The 18,180-nt window shown below is 50.1% G+C and overlaps 5 protein-coding genes across 5 annotated transcripts; 2 read left to right on the forward strand and 3 right to left on the reverse strand.

Moving 5' to 3' along the window:
* Positions 1–710: 710 nt before the first annotated feature.
* Positions 711–2,054, forward strand: C922_04867 (hypothetical protein; the record flags this gene model as incomplete). Its single annotated transcript, XM_008820441.1, has 1 exon — positions 711–2,054. One exon carries the CDS (start codon positions 711–713, stop codon positions 2,052–2,054), a length of 1,344 nt encoding a protein of 447 aa, XP_008818663.1.
* A 1,432-nt stretch (positions 2,055–3,486) lies between these two features.
* On the reverse strand, positions 3,487–8,501 carry C922_04868 (1-phosphatidylinositol-4-phosphate 5-kinase; the record flags this gene model as incomplete). The annotated part of the gene is made up of 4 exons (XM_008820442.1): positions 3,487–3,570; positions 3,896–4,293; positions 4,414–4,546; positions 4,665–8,501. 4 exons carry the CDS (start codon positions 8,499–8,501, stop codon positions 3,487–3,489), a joined length of 4,452 nt encoding a protein of 1,483 aa, XP_008818664.1.
* Positions 8,502–10,747: 2,246 nt separating this feature from the next.
* C922_04869 (hypothetical protein) lies at positions 10,748–11,374 on the reverse strand (the record flags this gene model as incomplete). The annotated part of the gene is made up of 2 exons (XM_008820443.1): positions 10,748–10,831; positions 10,967–11,374. The coding sequence occupies 2 exons, from the start codon at positions 11,372–11,374 to the stop codon at positions 10,748–10,750; spliced, it is 492 nt and encodes a 163-aa protein (XP_008818665.1).
* A 49-nt stretch (positions 11,375–11,423) lies between these two features.
* C922_04870 (hypothetical protein) lies at positions 11,424–15,638 on the reverse strand (the record flags this gene model as incomplete). Its single annotated transcript, XM_008820444.1, has 1 exon — positions 11,424–15,638. One exon carries the CDS (start codon positions 15,636–15,638, stop codon positions 11,424–11,426), a length of 4,215 nt encoding a protein of 1,404 aa, XP_008818666.1.
* A 1,373-nt stretch (positions 15,639–17,011) lies between these two features.
* Positions 17,012–18,055, forward strand: C922_04871 (DNA-directed RNA polymerase II subunit RPB9; the record flags this gene model as incomplete). Its single annotated transcript, XM_008820445.1, has 2 exons — positions 17,012–17,178; positions 17,425–18,055. 2 exons carry the CDS (start codon positions 17,012–17,014, stop codon positions 18,053–18,055), a joined length of 798 nt encoding a protein of 265 aa, XP_008818667.1.
* Between the last annotated feature and the right edge of the window lie 125 nt (positions 18,056–18,180).

Genomic DNA, 18,180 nt, shown 5'->3' on the forward strand with positions numbered 1-18,180 from the left:
ATTCTATGCTTCCTCACCACCCCACTGAGCTGTTATGCAAACGTTTACCCTTCCCGCCTTGGCATTTTTGATTCCATAAATTAATTTCTCCCTCCGTTTTTTCTTTTCTTTCTTTTTCTCGCCTAGATAGTATTTCTACACCTGTTGAGCAGTAAGCCCCTGCGCAGTGCCTATGCAGCCCATAAGCAGCCGCGGCGAAAGCACTGCGACCCCCCGTGCGAAACCACTATGTGAAAAGAACAAAGAAAACAAACACGATCGTCTTTCCGCACATGCTGCATGTACATAGGAGCCAGTTCGACAGAGCGGTACCTACCAAACCACGCAGCATCGCCATGTGAAATGTGTTAAACCTCCCCTTTCGCAGTTTACCCCAACGTGTTCTTCTGCCCCCCAAGCGTTTTTTTCAAAGTACACCTTTAGCTCCCCACTGGGACGTACAACCCTGGGCTGAAAACGTCGTAGTTGCGGCTGCCCATCGGATTGTGCCCGTCAGCTTCGGCCCATCAGCTTCGGCTCATCAGCTTCGGCTCATCATTTTTCGAAAGGAGAAATAGGTAGACCCCCCGGCGAGTAATGACCTGTGTAGCGATGGAGTATAGAGCCTCCAAAACAGCAGAGTGCATACATTGTGTGGACGTCTGCGAAGAATTGACCTGATGACGCATTGCTTCTTCTTCTTCCTGCCCCTACCTAGGTGTAGACCCAAAATGAGCTCACAGAAGGAAAGCAAGAAACGCAAATCGGACGCACTGGACCAGGCGTGCCTGGAGCTGAGCGAAGAAGTGGAGAACGCGGAGGAAGTCATAAAGAAAAATGAGGAAATAGAAGAAGAAGATCTGGAGATACAGTTCAACAATTGGAAGGTTAACAGCGGATTGCTCTACGACTTTGTCAGCAGAAAGGAATTAGAATGGCCATCACTCTCCATCGATTTTGGAGACTTTCATAATGAGAATGATGAAGATAATGTGTTTAATCAGATCGTGTGCGTAGGAACACATACGTCGAATAAAGAGCCCAACTACCTGTACGTGTGTGAAGTGCTGTTCCCTCTGGTGCAGCTCCCACAAGAGAACTGTATTTACAAAACGAATGAAAACTACGAAGGGTTTGATTTCTGTTCTGATAAGAAGAAGTTTACCATCCAGTCGAAAATCGCACACGAAGGAGAAGTCAACCGAATCAAGTTCCTCCCCCTGGAGAAGAAGAACATTGTTGTCACCAAAGCGATCGATGGGAATCTTCACCTCTTCGATATCAACAAACACAAAATTGAAACAAGTGAAGATAAAATGAACCCAGAAGTCTCCTTCATTGGAAACTCTTCCGATGGATTCGGCCTCGATTTCAATTCAGACAAGAAATATGCCTTAACCTGTGGAAATGATGGACTGCTAAATCTCTACGATTACACCGAATTGAGTAGTAAACAAACGAGCCCTTTCTATAAAGTGAAATATAAGTCTCCACTGAATGATGTGTGTGCAACGAATGATCCCAATTTGATCTTGGCTTGTGCTGATAATGGCTACATCTTGATGTACGACATTAGAGTCAAGGGAGAAGAACCCGCCCAACAGGTTCTAGGACAGCAGGTACCCGTTAACTGCATCTCGTTAAATAAGTTCACTGGACATTTTGCCTCTGGAAGCGACAATGGAAAGATCAAAATATGGGATATTAAACAGTTTAGTGAACCTCAGCACATCATCCATGCACATAAGGAGCCCATTATCCGACTCAACTTCTCTCCTAATGATTCGTCTATCCTCGCCTCTGCTAGCACTAGTCGCTTCATCAATATCTACAATTTGACCAAAATTGGAGAAGAACTGGATGCCATTGACTTGTCCGATGGTCCATCGGAGCTGATTTTCTCTCATGGAGGACATACACAGCCGATTACCGACTTCAACTGGAATCACCACAAGCAGCTCAAGATGTTCATAGGCTCCACTGGCGAGGATAACACGCTGCAGTTCTGGCAACTCAAGACGGAGCTCCTGGACGAGGCCAACACCGTCCCGACGTCCAACACGGACGTGGAGTGATAGGCAGTTTGGATATATGCCGGTGCTGCGATGTGGCGAGTGTCGGGGGGGACCTCCCTCTCCTGCCTCGTAACCATCGCCTGGATCCGTACAGTTTACCTTGTGTCGGTCACGTGGCCATCCCTCGCGTCCATCTCCACGAGGGATTTTTTTTTTCTTTTTTTAACCCAACGCACGGTTACTCCTCGTCCCCTTCAACACACTTTTCGCGTCACCAAAAAGGGAATCCCTCCCCCGAACGGTGAGTGTGTGTGTGCGTTTAACTGATTAAACTGAGCAGTGCGTAGAATCAAAAGAGACCTTCATAAAAAGTGTTTCCACATAGGCGATAGGAAGCCCACTGAGCTCGCCACGGAAAAAGGTTTCCCTCTGACCTTTATCGGCAGTGAAGAATTGACAGAGCGGAGGCGGGTTAACCAATCGGGTGTCGCTTAACCAAGCGGAGTTTCTTTTTTGTTTTTCTCTTTCCAAGGTGTGCTAAGAAAGCGAAACCAAACATGCTCACGAAAAAAGGCGCGTGGCAAAAAAAGGGGGGGAGGAATCAGCCGGGGAAAAACCGCTTCAAATGTATTGCCCCCTCACATACGGACTGGAACGAAAGGACAGAATGAGCTTGCAGCCATTCTTTCCATCTCCCCATGTGCAAAGGCGGTTATATATCTCTCCCCCTTTTCGCCCTCAGAAAAGGAACAAAGAAAAAAAAAAAAAGCTACTCCATGTGCTTCTCAATAAAGGACGCGAATCGTTCTACGGGGAGGGAGAAAAAAGAAAAGGCAGCGTTGTTTACGTCATCAGGAAGTATCCCAAACGGTAGCCCAAACGGTAGGGCGAAGGTTTCCCTCCCTGAGTAAGTAAAAAATCCTACCTGCATAGGCGTTGGGGTGGACACAGGAAATGTTCTGGCGGTCAAATTTCCTGCACAAGGGGGTGAAAGGGTTACATGGGCGGATTGGAAAAGGAGTTACGTGCGCGGAGTGTCAACGGGGTTACGTGCGCGGAGTGTCAACGGGGTTACATGCGCCGATTGGCAAGGAGCCCACGTGTGCCGATTAACACCGCGGTTGGTACACGATCACATTGGCAACAGAGTTGCTACCAGGGCGTATGCATGGTATATATAGTTTCTTTTACGCCCCCGCGATCGGCTTCTTTCTCTCATGCCCGGGGGGGCTGTCCACGGTTGCCGCGTCCGACACGTACTGTATTGTTCGAAAGCTGTGCTCGAATTTTTTCTTTAGCCTGAAGTGTCGAGAGGGAGGAAAGTAGATGGGTGCATATGAGGAGGCGTGCATATGGTCAGGGGTGTATATGATTAGACATGCATATGATCAGCCGTGCATAGGAGGAGGTGAGTAAAGGTACCCCGCCCTTCCTTTGTCAGCATAGGGAGAGCTGCTCTCTCGCCACAGCTTAGCGGCTGTCCTGCTCCTCCTTACGTCCACTTGGTGAAAATGTCGATGATCCCAAAGAAGAAAATTTTGTTCTTGTCGATGCTGATCATGCCTCCGTGGTCGCACTGGCGGGGGGAAGGGGGTGGAAGCGTAGCCACGTTGTAAGTATAGCCACGTTGGAAGCGTAGCCACGTTGGAAGCGTAGCCACGTTGGAAGTGTAGCCACGTTGGAAGTGTAGCCACGGTTGAAGTACAACCGCGTAGTGCTTACAATCGCGTCCAACTGGAAGACACACCTCTAAAGGGTCCTCCCTCTAAAGGGTCCTCCCTCTAAAGAGTCCTCCCTCTAAAGGGTCCTCCCTCCAAAGGGGGATGAAATTTCCCCACACAAGGTGAAACGCACCAGGTGGCAAAAAATCGACTCGCAGAGCGCTCAACGTGCATCTATACCTGATGGAAGGGCCGGGCCGAGATGCATTTTCCCTCCTGATCAAATACATGTCGAACCTCATTTGTGCGACTGTCATTCCAGCTAACTAAATCTCGAGAGAATTCTTTGTAATGGATCCCAAAAAGAAGGGAATAATCAAGGAGGTAATTTTGTTTTAAAAATTCTGCATCTGCCTTTATGACTTTGAGCAGTTTCTCCTTGTTCTTTTCTCCGAGGGTAATTCTGTCACCCAGTTCGTCTATGTCTACGTCCTTGAGAGCGATGGTGTGGTCTTCCCTCTTGGCCGGGGGCACCGTGCGCCCCACCAGGCTCCCCTTGATGTCGTACCTCCTGTGGATTTCCACGGCCGAGGAGAAGAAGTTGTTCATCACGATGAAGTAGATCCTCTTCGAGCTTCCTGCGAGGGGGGTAGCAATTTAGGGTTAGAAATTTAGGGTTAGCAATTTAGGGTTAGCAATTTAGGGGTAGCGGCTTAGGAGTAGGGATTGCCCGTTTCGCCGCTTCCCACGAGACGTACTTCCCGATCCGCTTTTATATTTTATGCAGTGGATTCCATAGAGGCGGGTGAGCAAAGAGTCTGGGTTATTCCTGATGTGCTCGTAATACTTCGGCAACAGGGCTTTGGACAGACTGTGGATGCTTTTGGAGACCTGCAGGTGGGCGTGAAGCGGTTACACGGTTAAGCGGCTGCCAGCTGAGGAGTTACGCGGAAGTGAGCCGTCCTCTGCCGCTTCTTCACCGCCGCAACGCTCCCCTCAATACCCTTACCGTCTTGATGATATACTTCCCATTGCTGGTAAAATAAAAGAGCGAACCGCTCTTCCCCTCTGAGAGTAACTCGCTCAGCGTAGAGAGGTTTCCCAACACCATGTTACTTATCACTTGCTCCGGTCCAACAGAGGAAATGTATTCCTTGGATCTTATTCCATACATATTTCGAATCTGCTTAAAAATCACCGGCGCGTAATTTTTAAAGACAACTCTATTCCGTGCATTAGATGTGGGTAACTCAAGAAGGTCCTTGTGTCGGAACAAATCCCTAATCCCACTGGTGTTATACACCTTAATTGCTGAGAGGCGAATGCCAATCATCATATTCATCACTAGATCCCATCTTTCATGTCCAAAGTAGACAGCCAAAATTTTCTGAAGGTTCCTTTTTTTCTTCCTCTGTCTCAAAGAGACGGACAATTTCCCTCTGCTGAGCCTACGATAGTAATTAGACTTATTAATATATATCTTCCTATTTCTGTTCTGTCCCTTGGAGTAGGTTGCGAGGAGGTGGCTCGTATGACTTAGAAGGATACTCACTTGATTCATGCTGCGGACGCAGCTACTCTCCTCGATGGAGTCGTAGGACGATGGACACTTCTGCGAAATTGTTATCGTGTGGAGGAAATACTTCACTATCTGAGTTACGAGCAAAACGTTGTAGTAGATATTGGCCCTCAGATTCTTTGTGCTCATTTGGGACTCGTTGCTGGGTTCTTCTCTGTACGGGGGGTGGGAACACACACCTGGGTTAGCAGTGTGGCCACATGGATCTGCCCGATTGGGATGGCTTGACTGATTGGGTTGATTTGGCTGATTTGGCTGATTGGGCTGATTTGGCTGATTTGGCTGATTTGGCTGATTGGGCTGATCGGGATGACTTGCCTCGTTCGCCTCATTCGGATGACCACTGTGCACGGGCCCCCCCCCCTCCTCCTGGGCATCCCCCCCCAAGTGATACTTAAACACGTGGAAGAAGAAGAAGAAGATGCGGTTGTAGTCGCCACCCCCATTCCGCTCCCTGCTCAGATAATCCTTCGTAGCCACGACGATGTTCCCTAAGTGATACAGCACCTGCTCTTTGGTCAAATCTTTATTCACCATGACGTAGTGGCAGTTGCTTGTTGGAATATAAAACTTCTTCCTAATGACATCGCTGCTGAAGTGGAGCAGCACCTTCGACTGATTGGCATCTCTGGTAGCACCCTTTCCTCCCTTACCCCGGTTTCCATACATGCGGTCTTCACAACTGGGAGAGTTAACCACACAGGAATCATTGCTACTCATCATGAGACCATTGTGGCTGTGAGAAATGGGACACCTGGAGTGCTCCAAAAATTCTTTGTACTCAAAATACTTCTTGCAGAGGTACTTTGCGTTCTCCACTGCAGCGGTGGCATCTTTTGCAGCCTCCCCGGCAACCGTTGCCACGGCAACCGCTCCCACTGCACCCTCTTGGCTGTGGTTCCTCTCACGGCTGCTGGCATCACGTTTCTCACCGCCCTTAACTTCAGATTTACCCTTTAGGGTTATCCCACCATCTGCATGGTCTCCCTGTTCACTACCTGCACTGTCCTCTCCTTCTATATCTTCATATGCACTGCTCCCCCCTCCGTCGTTAAATTGGCCATCCTTGCCCCCTTCTTCCACCTCTTTCTCAAGTTCTTCCTTCCCATCCGAGTAAGTGTCCAAATCAAGTGAGTATCCTTCCTCCTGCTCCTCCGCAAACTTTCTATACCCCTTCACATACTCGTTGTACTCCTCCACGTATGTTTTGTTTTCTTTTTTTTTTTCAAATCTGAGGATTGCCTTCAAGATTTCACATTCGTATTTCTCCATCCCATGGTAAGTCTGATCGGATGGATCCATCTTCAGTGCATCCTTTTCGTTGCCATCGGTATTGTCTCGCCTCGGAGTTACGGTGCATCTGTAGGGGGAGCCACCATGGGGGGAACGGCTAACCGGGCTGCTAACCGGGCCGCTACCCCCGCCGCTACCCGCTTCGCTGGAGGGGGTACTCGTTCCGCTGGTCAGCTCCCCCCCTGCGATATCCACCGCCCCCGTTCCGTTCCTCCAATCCAACGGACACCCCCCCTTTCTCAGAGTCACCACCTCTACATCGGAGTGGTCATTCCAAACGTGCGAGCTGCTCTCCGATGGCTCGTAATTTTCCCGTATTCCGTCCCCCCTGTTCCCGCTCTCTTCCATCATCACGTTGTTATGGAAGCTGGAAGAGGGACACGATTGTTGGTAGGGGTTGTTTCGTTCACTGCAACTGGCTTTTCTCGAGGCATCTTCGATGCCACACTTCGCCGTTTTTCTTCCCTCGGTCGTCATCATCGGTGAGTCATTTGGAGCACCCCCCTTCGATACATCTCTGATTGGCCCATTTGGATTGTCCTTCCTATTACGGGCGTTACTGCTCCCCTTTTTCGGACATTCCCCTTTCTTCTTCTGCTGCTTCTGCTCTTGCTTCGCCACTTCTTCCCTCCCGCCTGTTGGATCCATTCCTCGGGGTGCCTGCGAAGCCCCCACACCAGCGGCGACACAAGATCGGCTCCTAGACCCATCACCACCACGGGGCACATTCAAAAAATTACGTTTCCCACTTAACTCCTTTCCTGACATACGGACGGTCGACTCGAATAGGCCGTCCCGTTTGGCTGCCGCTTCTCCTTCTGAGGAGATGCTTGACTGAATGACGATGCTCTTTAGGGGTGCACAACGTTTGTCCTTGTCTCTGAGTCGGGGGCCGACGGGGCTTCTTCCTTGACAGTTCCTCCTCGCATGATCCGCGTGGTGCACACGATGAGCATCCTTTGGAGCGTCCTTCGGATCGCCACCCCCACCGCCGCTGTACCCGCCACTATACCCTCCGCCGGTCCCCCCCTCGACGCTGCTTTTCTTCTTCCTCCCTCGAGTGAATAGAGACGAGGCGGAGCCTTTGCCAAGGGAAAACCGCGTGTTGGAAGACACGGAGAAGGATTTCACTCGATGATTGGACCCTAGTCGTCGAGTAAACTCCCCCCCTAATGCATTGCCACTGATAAAGCGACTCCTTCCAGATGGGATTTTCTTCTTTTTCTCAATTTCGCTACTTATAAAAGCATCCGCCACTTTGTTGTGGATGCCAAGGAGCTTTAAAAATTCGTTGCACTTCACTGCCTTCCGGTAGCACTTGAGATTCATCCGATACTTGCCATCGTCGCAGAGCATGCTCAGTGATTTAAAGGTGTAACTTATTTGACTAATTAGGATTTTCTCCTGCGTCCCCAGAAGCTGTTTCTTAATATCATTTATGCTTAGGACGATTTGTTTGAATTGTTCGTACGAGATGTAGTCGGAGTAGTCTCTGATTACTGGGGTGGCCTGCTCTGCCGTTTGGCCTGCCGGGCTTGCGGTTTGGCCATTTGCTCGGCCTGCCATTCCACCTGCTTCCTGCTCATCCATATCATCTGCTTCCCCCCGATGCCGGCTACTACCCCCACTGCTCCCGGCGTGCACAATGCGGTAAGACAGCTTCACCTTCTCCCGTTTACTCCCCTTCAGCATCGTGTTGATGGCAACACAAAACTCATAAAAGTCAAGATATCCATCTTCATTCGTGTCGAAAGCTTTAAAAATGGAATTGTACAGATAAGCATTCTTGATGGTCCCAAGGATACCTAAGCTTTTTTCAAAATTTTGGTAGTCCAGCCTCCCCTTGTTGCTAATCGAAGTAAATCGCTTATGAATCACTGCAATTTCTTCATCGCTCAAGTGAGTGATTTCTTTTATTTCTTTCTTCAGGTTCCAGTGTAACCCAGTGCGCACATGGGCGCTTGTGCACATCATTGGGATGGACAGGTGTTTTTTTTTTTCTATTTTATTATTTTATTTTTTTCTTTTCCGTATGCATTCGTGGGGTAAAGGAGGTAGCCAAAAACAGATGGTACCTTCTCAGACAATACACCGCTTCCAAACGGGAAGAGACACTCCTACAACGAAATTGGATCAATCGTATTGACGCTCATTGGAGTGATGGACCCCTGTTACTATAAAATGGTGAAGCGTCTCTTCCCTTGGGGGAACTCCTCCACTTGTGGGTGGGGTCTGAAAAGACTAATTAAAATCAACAAATCAACGAAACAACGAAAAAACGAAAAAACGAGAAAAAAAAAAACTAAATAGGGCACACTGAGTAGCAGTGGCAGACAGAAAATCAATCGCCTTTACGTTCAACTTCGCGCGGGTGAGAATTGGCCAGAGGCGGGGAACCTCTCTTCTGTTATCTCCGATTTGGCTTCTTCGGATTCGACTGCCCCTTATTTGGCTGCTTCCAATTTGGCTACCTCCTATTCGGTCTCTGCTTTCCTACTGCCGCACGCCCTCTTCAGGGCTGAGGTTCTCCCAAATGGGGCCACTTCCACTCAAACACATGCGCCCCGCGGAGAAGAAGCGGGCACATGCGAAAGGGCTGCCTCGTTAGAGGGGGGGTTCAAATGGTGGATGTGTCACGGGTGGCGTATTCGCCCGGCGTTACAATACAGAGAAAAAAAAAAAAAAAAAAAAAAAAAAGAACAAATGGATGACCAAATGGGTGAACAAACGAAGCCGGAACTCTGGAATGAAGAAGACTCACGACATGTCGCTCCTACTTCCACAGCTCCGGAACTCAGGCGCGTGGAGGCCTACTCGGGGCGCATACTGTGGAGGGGAAACTGTGAATAGCGCATAGTGAAACACAAACTGGTTGGCACAGGCATGGTCGGCACAAGCTGGTCGGCACAAGCTGGTCGGCACAAGCTGGTCGGCACAAGCTGGTCGGCACAAGCTGGTCGGCACAGACTGGTCACCACGAACTTCGCGGAAGAGATGAGACGAGCGCCAACGTATTTCAAAGGGTCGCGTGTAGAGTAAAGCAAACACAACGCGCGGGCGATATAATAGAAAAAACAACAAATCAGGGAAATCGCGAAATCGGCGAAGCGCGACAAAATAAAACGCGGGCGAAACAACTCCTTCAGGCATTCATTTAATTATGCCTTTATTTGTTCAATCGTACGATCGTTTTTTTTTTTTTTTTTCTTCTTTTCATCAGCGAGTATGACGCAGTTGAAAATTCACCTAAGTGCGCATTGGTTCCCTGGCGAGAAAATACAGAGGGGTTATTACGCCTCGGGCGTTTCCTTTCTCCTTCACTACTCGGGTGTGGCCTTAAAAAACAAAAAAAAAAAAGGGGGGGGTCGAATCTTCCTTGGAGGCGTTCCATTCGGTTGCCAACTCTTCGTAAAGCATTGTTCAGTCATGTTCAGTGGATGCTACATTTTTTTTCGTACCGCTTTGCTTCGTTCTGCCTTGCTTCGTTCTGCTTTGCTTCGCTGGGTTGGAGCTCTTATTTTTTTCGCGCTTATCTTTTTGCCCCTTTTTTTTTTCCCCCTTTTTTTTTCCCTTCATTTTGTCCCATCTTTTTCCCCTTCTCCCCAACCAGGGGTCAGCAACAGCACGAACATCCTTCATCAGAGGAAAAAAAAAGAAAAAAAAAAGCAACCACCGCTTTCCCTTATGCCGGGATCTCCCATCCTGGTCGCCGCACTTGGCGTTAAAATTGCGCAGACCGCCCCTGCAGTTGGCACGCCGCCCAGCAGTCGTCTAAACCCCAGACGTTTAAAAATGTTGGATTTGGGGGGAGTTCCCTCAGTTGTCCTTATGAACAGCTCAATACCCATTCGGAGTGAAGTGGACTGTCCGATGGGATTCACTACATTTGCGGTGTCATTAAAGGGAGAGCATGTCAGAGCTGAGACAAATTTAAAGTTCCTGCCCAATCGAAATGATAAAATCGATCGGTGTTGTTTCTCCGAAAGGGGAAAAAAAAAAAAAATAAAATAAAAAATAAAAAGCACCCAAAAAGGGGAGCTATCAAATAGATGGAAAAACAAACGCGCGAATGGCGGTTGGGTCTTCCTCTTCTTCCTCTCCACAGTGGTTACAGAGAAAGAAATGGAGGCGAAATGCACTCACGTATAGATGCTCATATGGGTCTACACACGTGTGCACCTTTGCCCGTTCGTCTGTCCGGGTGACCGCTAGGCCGAGTATCACAACACCTTCTTCTTCAAAATGGCGATGCTCGTGACGTGCGTCCCATCGTCCTTCTCCAGTCTCATCAGCACGTCGACATCCTGCGGGGGGAGGAAGTGTGTTGTAGGAATGTCTTTCCGCGTCAGAGGTAGCACGAAGAAGGCACGCAAGTGCCAAGTGGTACACACGAGATGCGGCTGCCCGCACAGTGACATGCTTCCGCGCGCTATACTCACCCGTATGTAGAGCCGAACACTGGCGAGGATACGCGACAGTTCACTCGTACCCTCGTGCAGCCCCGCAGTCGAATTCAGCCTCGCAAAGTAGGCACTTAACAGTTGCACCAGCGAGCGACCCATCCCAGCGATCCGATTACACAGATACAATTTTACGTGATCACTCCGTTTGCATTTATTCATAATATGGATTTTTAAAAGCTCCAGGCAATCCTCCTCAAACAAGGAGACATCCCTTCGCTCGATTTTTATGGCCACGTTCAACTTCCGTCTGGAACGCAGAACAAAGGAAAAGCCAAAGTCCACGTGGTGTCTGTAAACATGTCCTTTGTTCACTTGGAAGCAGGAGCTGTCCTCCAATGTACAATATTTCATTTTTAAACTCATCACCAGGGTTTTTCTCCCCATTTGTTTTTTCATCACTGCTCCTCTGTGTGATAATAACCCCCCTTTTATTTTATTTTTTTTTTTTTTTTCTTCCTTGGGGAGGCCCCGTAGCGCTGTTGGCTAGCTGGTGTATCCTGTGGAACGCGGGGGCATCAGCAGGTTCCTCCGCTGGGCGTTCCACCCGTGTGCCCTCGTTTCCTTTGCGGGTAGCGTCCCCCTCCACTAAGCTTCTTTCATGGACTACTCTATCGTCTGCACCGTCTCCACCGCTTCCAGCGTCGCCTCCCTCACGACGCGCACCCCAGGACACATCCGTTTCGTCTTCCCCCACGGGGCTCTCCTCGAACCCTTTGCAGACGGCTCCTCTCCTGGCCCGCTTCTCCTCGCTCACCGCTCGGATGCGGAAGGCTATTTTGTTCGCCCTGTGGGTGGCAGCCTCGCGCGAGATGGCCTCTGCCGATTGGTTTCCTCCGATGCCTTCCTCCTTCGCGTTGACTCCGCGGAAGTCCTCCTCGTTCGAGTTAACTACTCTCATCTCTTCCTCCTTCGCATTCACGTCGCCCAAGTCTTCCTCTCTCGTTTCCACACCTATAATGTCATCCTCCCCCTCCGCCATGAAATCCCTCAAGCTCTCCACAACACTGCCGTAGTAAAAGCAGTCGGCAAGGAAGACATTCCGCGCACACTTCACCACGCAGCTCCTCTTCCCTTCCAAATATTTGTCAAATATATCTTCATCAAAAAAAATGGCATTATTGATTCTTCTTTTTCTGCTTCTAAACGGCTTCACTGTAGGTTCTTTGGGAAGTCCTTCTTCAATGGGTCTCAACTTCTGCTTCTGATTCCACGTGCGGGGGTCCTTCAGCAAAATTCTGAAATTTGTATCTTGTGGGTGGTCCGTCGCGGCACTGTCTCGTCGTACCCCCTTGTCGTCTAGATTCACAACCCCTTCTAGCTTCTCCCCCGCCTGCAATTTCTCCATCTTCCTCACCTCCTCGCGACGCTCCCTCAACGCAGCCTGGTACTCCTCCCTGAACACATAAAACGGCAGGCTCCGATTATTCAGCTTCTTAAACCGATTCAGGTTCACCTCTCTCGGGCTCGAAACCTTCGCTTGGCTTTTCTCCTTTAGCTCTTTCCAGTCTATACCCCTCATGGTGCACAACTCCTCAAAGGTTACGCGGTTCGCCAATAGGTACTCTACCCACATGGTGTATAGACAGCTCAACTTTTTCTTCTTCTTCGTCATGTTTTTGAAGAATTCGATGTAGCTCGCCAGACTAACAGGAGGGATACTCGTTGTGGGCGCGGTAGCAGTGGGAAGCGCGGTAGCCGTGGGAGGCATCCTAACCGTGGTAGGCATGGTAGGAGTTGTAAGCGACTCCCCCCCCGCGTAGCCTCCCTGCTCGTACGCCTGCACAATCCTCCTTTTCCACTTCCGCCACACATTTGAAGCCCTCTCCTGTGCCCGTTTCGCCGCATCTACGATGTACTGATTCTGTAATATGTCTGGGTTGAAGTCAAGGCAGTTCTGAAAAATCAATTTTAGGTCCTTGTAAAACTCCGATGGATTCTGGTACACCCCAAGGTCAAGATTTCTCGACACAGTCGTGTAATCCATTGGCTTCTTTATCTTATTTTTATATTCGCTCCTTATTTGGTCACTTATATTTTTATCCTCCAGCACCGGGGTAGTGAAATACAACGCCGTGTTGCTGTCTCTGATGAGGCTCTGCAACACGTGGTCCCTGATTAATTTCTTCCACTCCTCGGAGAGAGGCTCTACCGCTGCTATTTTGGCGGCTACTCCGGGTTCTGCCCCGGCTGCTACGGCCCCCTTCTCGGGCGAAGTGGCACAACTCGTGCCGCTACCCCTCAGGCTGGCCCCCCCGCTCCGATTATCCTCGTCCCCCTTGCTCACTGTCACAGCATCGTCCAGGGAGAATCCACTCAGGCGCAATCGAACTCTGAAGGGCTTATTGCTCCCCTCCGCGGGCTTCTTCCCCCCGAGGAGCCTACTTGCTTCCAGGCTAAAGGATGGTGAGCTTGGCCTCTTGTTCGTGTCTTCGTGGTCAGCTCTGCCCCTGGCAGGACAAGCCTCCTCTAACCTCTTCCCCTCCAACTGCTTCCCTTCCAACTGCTGCCCCTTCAACCGCTGCTCAGCACCACCGCCACTCCCCTTTAACTTGGGTAGGGTCTTCCCCTGCTTTGTCTTCGCCCCCAAGGCTGCCTTCTCCTGTTCCCTCTTCTTCTCCTCCTCCTTCTTCTTCTCCTCCTTCTTCTTCTCCTTCTTCTTCTCCCGCTCCTCCAATTCTGTCCTATTTGACTCCAGAAGCAGCTGCGCCAAGTACTTCTCCTCCTGTTCACGCAGCTCCTTCTGTGTGGAGGAAAATTTCTTCGCTTCCTTCGTGCCTCTCATGGAGAGAAGCAGCTTGTAGAACTCCCCCTCGTAGGTCATCCAAGCGTTGCATCTAAGTTGGTACAGATTCTGTTTTTCTTTTGGGTTCTTCTCCATTTCTATGGCTAGTCTTATTCTGTCAAATATGACGAGCATATCTCGATGGAACTCGTCTTCCCCTTTGTAGAAGTCATAATGGAGTTTGTTGTAAATCACGTCTAAGTTCACTCTCTGCAAGAAGAGCCCGTTGTTATTCTTCTGTCCCTGTGCATCTGTGGTTTCTTTTCCCTTTTGGCTAGTTACTTCTCCTTTGATAACATCCACCCCTGCTTTGGTACCTGTCCCTGCTGACTCATTTCCTTCAAATTGAATTCTATACTCTTCGTCCTGATCCCCAATCCGTTGAAACCCCTGCTTCTTCTTCATCACGTCAATAATTTGGGACAACCTTCTTTTAATGCTTCGGTTGAGTGGCGACTTGGATGCTCCTTCCTTCGTTCCTCCGATGACTGAAACTCCTGCATCTATCTGTTCATTCCATTCGACAGTGCTACTCCTGTTGATGCTATATTTGGCTCTGTTACTTTCGAGTTCTTCTGAATTGATATTTTTGATGAGATGGCTATCTGGGATGGGTTCGTCTTCCGCTCCTCCCTCCCGATTCTCCTTCCACTTTCCCTTTCCTTGCGAGGAGGCATTCTCACCCGAGAGGGAGTTATTCACACTGATGGACGACACGCTGTGTGCCCTTTTCTCATTTGTCGCGTCGACTACCGTGTCGCTTGTCTTACCGGTTGCCTTCCCGACAGCCCTCCCAACTGTCGCACCTCCTTTCATTTTTACTTCGATGGAAGGGGTTGTCCCTTTCGCTCTCTTCGCGTGGGCGGCGTTTTTCCTCTTGTCGACGGGGGTTCCCAGATCGGGTGAGTCTTTACTTCGGGAGCGTCCGCTTCGAGAGCCTCCGCCCGGAGAGCGTGCACTTGAAGAGCCCTTACCTGGAGAGCTCTTACTTGGAGATCCCTTACCTAGAGATCCTTTTCTTGGGGTGGCCCCACTCGGTTGGATAGCCTCCCCCCCAGCCTTCCCCCCCTTAATATTTCCTCCTTTCCCACTTCTGCTGCCACCCCCTCCCTTGTCTTCCCTCTTAACAGAATCGTTCTGTCTGGGTCCCTCTTTTGATCTCCCCCTCCTTAGGGAGTATTCCCCCCCGTTTTCCTCCTTCACTCCTTTAATGCCACTTCCTGAGATACCTCCTGTCCCATCCTTTCCCTTCCTACTCCTGCTCGTTGAACCGTTCGCCCCGTCCTTTTCGCTCGTGACGCTACTCCTTTTCCTTAATAGCATTCCCCCTCCCTTCACATTCCTCTCACTCCTATTATTCACTGAGGTCACATCTTTACATTCACTTGCTGCGTCTGCCGTGGTGATGTGCTTCGCCTCCTCTAGTGACTTCTTCCTCTGTGTGGCTTTTCCCTTCGTGGCTTCCACACGATTGGAACCATCCTTCCCTGTCTTGTTCCCCTTCTTGGAGAATTCCTCTGGTTCGTTCGTCCCATTTGACATGTCCTGCTCGGCGACCCCTTCCAGCTGCCCATCCCCACGTTTCCCCCCTGCGTGTCTTTTAATGCCCTTCTTATTTTTGTCACTCTGGGAGGTCTTCTTCCCCTTTTGTTCCTTCTCCTGTTCTCCACTTGCCCCTTTGTTGGCGTCCTTATTCGCCCCTCCACCAGCGCCTTTCTTTGCATCCTCTTTCGCCTTCCCCCCTCCCTTCGTTTTGGGCTCCTCCTTCGCTTTTGGCTCCTCCCTCTCTATGGACGTGTTCCCCCCCCCGGGTTCTTCCTTCAGGGGATTTCCTGCTCTGATCCGTAAACTCCGTCTCGTCTCCATACCTTACGAGGTGTATGTTCTGGGGAGGGGGCTTACAAACAAGGGGAATCCACCAACAAGGGAAATCTCCCAACAAGGGAAATCTCCCAACAAGGGGATCCTCACCTCCCTTTGCGCCGTCCCCTTTCACCTGAACAGGCAAGGCGAAACGTAATTCTACCTGACTTCTCTCCCCCCTTTGCAATTTTCTCGGAGTAATCTTCCTGCTCCTCCCAGGTGCAGACACTTCGTCGATTGGAGAAGGGGGGTAGTAAATTAAGTCCCCCAAGTGCGTGTACCCTCCGCGGATCTTCAAGTATATATGTGAAGTGTTCCCCTAAAGGGATAGCGCACGTGGAAGAACCTTCCCCCCCTGTGTTTTGTCGTGTGAAGAAGTGACTCGACAGAGCGGGGGGTCCAAAAATGAGTCTTTTTTCCACCTTCGGTGATCTTCCCGCCGAGGGTTGGGTCAGCTTGTGGATGCCTTATCACCCCCACGATCTGCTGCTCCAACGATCTGCTGCTCCAACGATCTGCTGCTCCAACGATCTGCTGCTCCAACGATCTGCTACTCCAACGATCTGCTACTCCAACGCTCTACCACTCAGCTGCACCTGCAGGATGGATCCATGTCCTCCCCACGGTAGTGGGTGGTCTCTCCACTTATAGTAGCTGCCCATCAGGGAGGTTAACAAAATAACTGTTTCGCAATTTATGCAATTTGGCTAGCTATAAAAAAAAAAAAAGAAAAAGAAGAAGAAAAAGGAAAAGAAAAAGGAAAGGGAAAAGACTTATTTATTTTTTTTCTTTTTCAACCCGCACATGTACGTTTCTTCTCTTCAATTGTATCTCCCAGAGCGGCCACGAAGTTTCAGTCCCCCCGTTACCACAGTTTTAGTGGAAGTGAAACCGGAATGGCAATTTTCTATTTTGTTGCTTTCCCCCGCTCTATTCATCCCGCTTGGGCGGCTCCGTCCTACCAATCTTGCGCCACGTACGTATGTATGTATATATGATGGTATGTATTTTTTCTTTTTTTTTTCCCCCTTGGCAATTTGGCCCTCCCCGCAGCGCACGCCTCGTTCGATTCAAACGTTGCCCTTCCCTCCCGTCGGCTAATAGTATGGCATAGCGTATAGCAAGTGGGTTTTATTTATTTTCTGTGCCTTTTAATTTCCCTCTTCTGTGGCTTTCTTTTTCCCCCTTTTGTGGCTTTCTTTTTCCCCCTTTTGTCGCTTCCTTTTTCCCCCTTTTGTCGCTTCCTTTTTCCCCCTTTTGTCGCTTCCTTTTTCTTTTCTCCCCCCATGGGATACGCCCAAACAACCACCTGAGCGCGGAGACAACTCTCGAAGCTGCTTCTCTCTCTTTTCCTTTCCCCTCCAGCTGTCCCCAGCATGGCGGAGGTGACCTTCTGTGAAGAATGCAACAACATCTTATATGCACGCAGTGATCGGAAGAATAAGAAGCTGCTCTACGTATGCCGCAGTTGCGACTACATCTCACACAAGCCGAACGAGCAGCAGAACATCGTGGCGAGGATTAACTACAACTACAACAGGAAGTGAGTGCCGATGGCGGTGGGGCGGCCAAGTAGTGAAGTGATGAGGCGGCCAAGTGTTGAAGTGATGGGGCGGCGCAGCAGGGGTCAGCAGCCGCTCCCCCCACCAACAGGTCGTTCAGAATGGCTGTACCTTCCCTAAGCATCGCTCGTCATGTGCCCCCGCCCCCTAAGAATAGCTTCCTTACTGACTCTCATATATAACCACCCCGCCTCCTCTTCGCTGCTCTCTCACCCCCTTCCCTGCAGAGAGGACGTGTATATCCATCCCGAAACGAAGAACGACCCCGCGCTGGGACGTGTGCGCGAATGGATCTGCAAAAACTGCGGGAACAACGAGGCCGTCTTTTTGCAGCTCCCAGAAAGAATCAGTTCCAACCCCATGGCACTCATCTACGTGTGCACAGGAAAGAACTGCCACTACTGGGAGAAGGAGATACAATTCACCAATGATGAGGAAGACCCGTTACATAGAAGTAGGCGATCTTCCGAAGCCTCCCACGTGGATCATCTGAACCCGTCTGTAAAACAGGAGGGGGGCAACGCGCAAGGTATTATTCCCGTCCAGGGACAAAAACGGAGTCGAAAAAAGATTATGAGAGGAAGACAGCATCACGACGATAGTGATGAGCCAGATGGAGAAGAACACGACGGGGAAGAACACGAAGGGGAAGAACACGAAGGGGAAGAACACAACGGGGATGGACCCCAGGGAAACAGCCTCGATGACCGCGACGAGAAGGAGGAAGACAAACTGAAGAAGGAGCTGCAGGAGTTAATAGACGCCAAGGACGAGGGGCAGCTGCAACCAGGAGATCAGCACAGCGAACCGGGCGACTCTGCCGACGAAAATGAAAGCGACGTGGAGGATTACTTCTGAGGGGGTTAAGCGGCGGGGCGAGGCGAGAAGCAACACAGTTCCATCGCTTCAAATCGCTTAACCGCAAACGGCCTCGCCACCCATGGCGCCATTTTTTTTTTGTGTTCCCCTAAAGAAGCCTTCAC

The sequence above is a fragment of the Plasmodium inui genome, assembly GCF_000524495.1.
Source record: "Plasmodium inui San Antonio 1 unplaced genomic scaffold supercont1.31, whole genome shotgun sequence".
NCBI lineage: Eukaryota > Apicomplexa > Aconoidasida > Haemosporida > Plasmodiidae > Plasmodium > Plasmodium inui.